Source organism: Malurus melanocephalus, unplaced genomic scaffold (genome assembly GCF_030028575.1).
Source record: "Malurus melanocephalus ecotype Western Australia unplaced genomic scaffold, MMel_1.1 scaffold_337, whole genome shotgun sequence".
Classification (NCBI taxonomy): Eukaryota; Metazoa; Chordata; class Aves; order Passeriformes; family Maluridae; genus Malurus; species Malurus melanocephalus.
In genome coordinates, this window is record NW_026623569.1 from 109,764 (window position 1) to 116,281 (window position 6,518).

Sequence of the window (6,518 nt, forward strand, 5' to 3'; positions counted from 1 at the left end):
TTTTTTTTTTGTTTTTGACTTTAACCATTAAAATCCTGAGTGGCAGTTGGAAATGAATACACAGATGTGCCATTTTAGTGTAAGTGTGCAATATAATATAAATGTGCAAAAGGACTGCTTTATGGGGGTGAGAATAACACAACCTGCCAAATGTTGGATTCATCAGAGGTACAAGCGAATTTGTCACCACGCTAAACTTCTCTCTGCTTCCAGGTGTAGGTTGGAATGAAGCTGTTTCATGTGAATAAAGTGCTTTAGGTCCATATTTCTCTCTTAGGCCCTTTTCTTGCCACAGGCTAAGGTATCTTCACATCTTCATCAAAGCCTTTGTTACTGAAAGGCTGAGATTTCCTTTGCTTTCTTAACATGATTTTTAACTTGATCTTCCATACAGTAGTCTATATTAAGGCTATGATGGACTTTTAAACTTACTATGTAGTATTTGCTGTTGAATTAATTGTATATTTTGCTGCTTATTTTCAAATACCTTGGGGAAAAGCATCCTAGCATGTTCCCATCAGACGACAGCTTTATGTGATATTGTTTTAATCCAGAATTAACAGACTGTCAGTAGGTGGGTATATAGTCTCTGCACAAAAAGAAGCAGCATTCTGTGAAAAATGTTGTTGCATTAAATTAGTGTCTATCTTCATCTGTTGTAACTCAGAGTGGTTTTCTGTCGATGTCAGCAAGTGAATATTGCTGAACTACAGATGCCTCTGCGGTATATTTGTTTGTAGCCACATAATACTCACTGTTGCTCGAAAGAAACCAGAAACCAACCAACAAGCTGACTTTTTGATGGTTTTTTTTTCTCTCTTTTTCTTTCTCTAGGATCAATACCAGTTTTGCTATCGAGCCGCACTGGAATATCTGGGCAGCTTTGATCACTATGCAACATAAAAACCCATTGTGGATTTTTATTGCAGGCCCTTTAAGATCCAGAGAGCCGCTTCTGAGCCATACGATGTGCTTTAGAAGTACTTCTTAACTCTTAGCTAAGGAGCAATTATTGGGGATATATAAAATAAAAAATACACAAAAAAAAAACAAATGAACAGAAATATTGGGGATATATAAAACAAAAAAACAACAAAAAAAAACCCCACCCAACAACAAGTATTCCATGTGGACCAAGAATACACAGTTTAATAACCTAACCATAATAAAAGAATCCTGACCACTGAGGCGTCTGAAGGATCTCATTTACAGATACCTCTAGGGTTCGACATTGGTTGAAGTTAAAGGGAAGAGGAAATTAATCAGAAAGAGTGATCATCTTATTCAGGATTACATGCTTTTGCAAAGAGGAGTTTTGAGAACTGCAGTTCAGTGCAAGATGTTTGTTGCAAGCTTGGGTTCTGGCTTCTCAAACAAAGCGGACTCTTTACTTCAACATCACCCTTTCCCATCATACTGCTCATCATAACACTTTAGGGAAAATGTGGGAATGTTTAAAAAGAAAGTCCTTGATTTAGTTTTTTAGTATTGTAAAGATACTGCTGACCTGTGCTTCATTTTTAACTGTGTAAACTTTTTCCTTTTTTTAACAAGAGTTTATCATTCAATGAAGTGAATTAAAGAAGAGGTTGCATAACTGTTAATATTTTTGTTTAAAAAATGTAGATTTTTTTTTAAGCTGTAGAACTGTTATCTGTAATATCGTGCTGTAGAAATGTTAGATACTTCAAAAATTTGCACATTTTTGTGCAGTCCTACAGTACCACGGTCTTGTTAGATATTAATTTTCTAGTTTTATTTGGGTTTTTTTTTTCTTTAAGAAAATATCCATTGTAATCAGTTAAATCAAAATGGGCTTTTTGGTTTCTTTTGGAATCAACAGGGAGGCGCAAAGTATAAAGATGCTGCTAGCACATACACACACACGCACACATATGCACATGCACACTCACACCCTCTCTCTTTTTATATATATATATGTATGTATTACTGTCTACCCTTTTCTGAGTCTCTGTATAGTTGCAGAGAATACAGATGGATAGATATTCACACACATGCACATAAACATATCGATTCTTACATACCTGGATTTATCAAAACTTTATTGGGGAAGTTTTTCCGCATACTGCGGTTATATCAAATACTATTTGATCATCTCTGCATTTTTAAGGTCCGTAAACTTCTGTTTCAAAGGGAAGCGAGGAATGCACATCATTGATATTTGAACTTCATCTCTATCCCGAATAGTATTTTTACCCACATTTCCACTTGAACACACACACACATGCACACATACAGAGCACACACATGCACACACGCACAGAGTATGTGATTTAGGCTTCAAGTGAAGTTCAATATTTGTAACACTATAGTGCAATAAGAAATCATATTATTAAATGTAGGAGGTGTGCATGTGGGAAAGGTCAGTGCATATCCCTTTAGGAGGGGAGAATGTTGTAATATACTAGGTATTAAGATGTTTTAAAATTGTATTCAATAGTATACTGTCTATAGTGTGCGCTATATAATTTACATTTATCGTATGTAACAGGGCAAAGCCAAACACACATTGCTCTGTGAAATCAAACGTTTTGTGGCATACAGCATTGTTTGGGGATGCTGGGGTTTATTTTAATTTTACATTTAGAGTGCCTTATATTTGATGCCTATTTTGAATAGTATTTCTTTAAGTTAGCCTTCATTTGTATTTAGTTTAGTTCGTTTATATCTCTGTTATTCTTTTCAACATTTTAATACATGTACCAGACAATTTTGAAAAATATGCATTTCCAGTTTCTAATTAAGTATGGATGGTAATAAATGATAACCCAAAACATATAGGTAGTCAAGGCCCTTTATCTTTCCATATTTCCAATAACAGACTAGCCAACAAATTGGAAATCTATTTCTGGTTGGCTTTTCAAACCCACTGCGTCACTGGTTATAGTGTTATCTATCATTGCAGAGATGTAGCAGCACAGAAGCAGTAGTTGACATCAACAGTGCTTATGCATCTTTTTTATTTTCTTTTTTTTTTTTTTTTTTTTTTTAAATTTATTTTGGACCAAGTCCTGTTCATTCACTTGTGTCAACAGATTGCTAAGTCAAACCATTGCTCTCAGTGGGAAGGTTCATGTAAGGCTAGCAAGACTGAGCCCACATGACATATTGGAGACTGGCAGTAGATTTTCTTCCAGGGAAACAGGAAAAATCTCTAAACTGCACAAAGTACTTTTTGAGTCTCTTTATGGAATGCTTTTTACACTTACCGTGGTCACCGTGTGTTCTGCCGCTGTCAGTAGATAAGCATCCAAGGACACTTTCTTTGGGGTTTCAAATAGGAGCACTGCTATGGCTTCTCAATGTGGCCTCAATATTTTTTGTTCTTCTTCTAGTTTTCCCACTCCTATCAGAAGTAAAAATAAGAAAGACCAAACTCCAGTAATTGTATTTGAGCACTTTTGTAATGAAAAAATACAAAAACCCAAACCAAAAAAAATCAAAGCAGAAATATAAATATATGTATATGGAATAGAAGTATTATAGAAGGCTACCTCAGAATGAGATTCTATAACATACATCTGAACCAGAGAAGAATGTGCACTAAGTTTCTTTCTCTTCTTCTTCTTCCTTGATTTTTACTTTGAGATAATTCTTGAAGTGCCAGGTTATGTAGTGTGGTCATGTTCTTCAACTCAAATATAGGAAATGAGAAATACACAACAATAAAAAGTGTCATTTTGAAAACATAATCTAAGGAAGGTTCTTGCACACTGGATCTGTACAAAGATCAGTGCATTTTCCCTAGCAGATTGTCTTGCAAGCTCCAAAGAAAATGAGGGAATAAAAGAAATACAAAAAAGCAGAGCCAATTTGTGAGAAAAACTGTTGTACAACTAAATACTCCTTTTAGGTTTTTTTTTTTTGTTTCTTAAGATAGCTCTTAGCATCATTGATGTGCATTCCACTTTCTGTATTCTTATATATGCATTCTGCAGTTCATTTAAATTGTGAGCATCTTTGTCTACATACATCATACATTTCCAAGCTTAAAATTTATTTCATCAGCATAACCACTACGGTGCTATTATTTACGTTTGTATGTGTAGTTATGTCTAATTTTGTAATTAGTTGCAATGGGGAAAATATCCACAAAATATATAAAAATGATTTATACAGAAGTTTAATTTAGCTCTTTTTTTAAAAAATTATTTGAGTGGTTAGATAGTGGAGAAGTTGGCTGGGGGAAGGCGTGACCCTCTAAGGAGATTTGCACTTTCTATATATACCTTTGTACTATGCACTGCCCTATTGATTCTACACCCAATAATGGTATAACTTGAACCCATCTGTAAGAAATTGCCTACAAAATCCACTTGTATGTATTTAAAGGACACAAAACACGTAAAAAGGAAAAAAAAATGCAATTGCTTTTTTTTCCTTTTATTCTCTCCCATTTTTCTTTATATTTATTTTNTTTTTTTTTTTTTTTTTTTTTTTTTTTTTTTTTTTTTTTTCCTTGGTGCCCTGATACTCCACAGATATCAGAAGGCTGCAGGTCTCATCATACCCATCTGTTACGTGGCTTTGCCATTCAAGCTTGGAGTGTCTTTACAAAGATAATAAAAACTTGTGTTCTTTGCTCTTGTTTTGGATGCATAGACTGAAAATCTTAAAAAAATTACCTTGTAAAATGGCTTGTTAAAAAGATACAATTACCTCTAATTAGTAGTACGCATAAATGTTTTACAGAATGAAAGGCGTGCTTTTTATTTTCTTACTTCGTTACATTGGTGGCAAAAGAAAGTCTGTATGAAAATCAGTTCTTTGCTGACACAGGTTCCATTTGTTACAGATGAATTCTAATAAAATGTCAGTGTTATGCAGCCCTGGTCTTCTTTCTTAAGCAGTACTTTTGAAATCAAAACCTGTTTGGTCCCTCTTGGTGATAAAGGAGTTTAATTGGAAATACAAAGCAGTCATTAATCTTCTTAACTAACTGCTGGGCAGTGGAAAATGCATTCTTAGGTTAGCAAATATATATCATCTTCAGCAGCAAGTTTTGAGACAGCATAGGCAAACCCTTTGGCATAACTTCTCAAAGCTTCATGGGCTTTATTGAAATTATCACACTTTACATGCCTAAGGAGTTCCCCTTTGTGCTTTAGAAATGTGTCACTACACTGAGAAAACAGATTTCTGTCCATTCATAGGTGCAACTCAAAGAGGGCAAAACATCCACACATTTGAGGTGAATTGTGAATTTTTCATTCCTGCAGATTTGGCAGGTTCTGGGGTAAATCCAAAGTCACTTGTCAGAATTCAGTTACCGAAATTGTGGCAAGCTGTCATGACTTTTGACTGATTTCTGTTTTGCACTGCATATGCAAAGGGTGCAAATGTGAGTCTGTGAGGCTACTATCCAAATACTGTAGCAGAGTTTTTGAACACACTGGAAAAGTTTTAAATGAATGAACACGCCAGATGATTGAGGCAAGCTACAAAGGGCATGGTGTGGCAATCCACGTCAAAGAAAGCAAGTCTTGCTCTGTCTGCTTGTTTTGAAAAAAGGCAGGTTCTGTCTCCAAGATTACTTTGTAAGGGAATACAGTCTATTAGCGATTAGTATTAAGTACGTGTTAATAAAGAATTCTCTGTGCTGGAAGGATGTGCAAGACATTAACATAAGGGTAATTTCTGAGAACGTGTATTGTTCTTGGCCTAATTTCCACTTTAAGATGGTGATAATAGTGTAAATGTGAAGCCTTGGTATTCTTACAGAGGCCTATTAATGTTTTTCCACTGACTTCTGTGGATTTTACAATTACTGCATTGCAGGCTGCCTTTGACTTGAACCTTTTTCGCGTAGTCTGTGCAAGGTGGTTTAGAACTGTGTTATGTAAGGGTTTCTTTAACTACCTGAGTGGCTTTAGATGGTACCCTTTAATGTCAGCATTGACTTCTTTGGATTTTCCTGTTCTGTGCGTCTAGCATGGACCAAAATAAAGTGTGAAAATGAGTATTGACAAAAATATTTGGCTGTGTATGGCTTAATAACTTTTAAGTTAATGGGGTTTTAACAAATGTAGTTCCAATTCATGATTAAGACAGAAAAAAGATGTCATGTACTTCGAGATCATTGCTGTTCAGAAATAGTGCTGAGATGAGAAATTAACCCATCTCAAAGCAAACCAATAGCTACAGACTTTCAAACAAAAGCACATTTACATTTTTTCTAAACTATACAATCACTTGGATTAAATTTCCAGATTCTGAGATTCTTTGGCATTCATTCATGCTAGTATCTCAAAATGAGTCGGTCCTCATTCTAGGCCAATAAGGGATTTCCATCTGTAATTTTACCCATTGCCTTCTTCTTCCAGTCTGTGTGAGCTTGGGATAACACTGAGCTGTTGGTAATGTGATAAAGTACTGGGAAAGTACTGATAAGAAATGTATAAAAAGAAATTGTTCATTAACCGGTGTCCAGAACAGTTCTCTACCGAATGGATCAGTACCCAGTGACCCCGAAAGAACATTATAGCCGTCACTGTTCA

General features: G+C 35.2%; 1 protein-coding gene across 1 annotated transcript in view; it reads left to right on the forward strand.

The window, feature by feature from the left end:
• Positions 1-5,982, forward strand: part of LOC130580469 (receptor-type tyrosine-protein phosphatase delta) — a 115,367-nt gene extending 109,385 nt beyond the window's left edge. The window contains exon 21 of the mRNA XM_057377989.1: positions 835-5,982. Within this exon, the coding sequence (XP_057233972.1) occupies positions 835-903 (69 nt within the window). The 3' untranslated portion in view covers positions 904-5,982. The remainder of the gene's footprint in view (positions 1-834) is intronic.
• Positions 5,983-6,518: the final 536 nt, after the last annotated feature.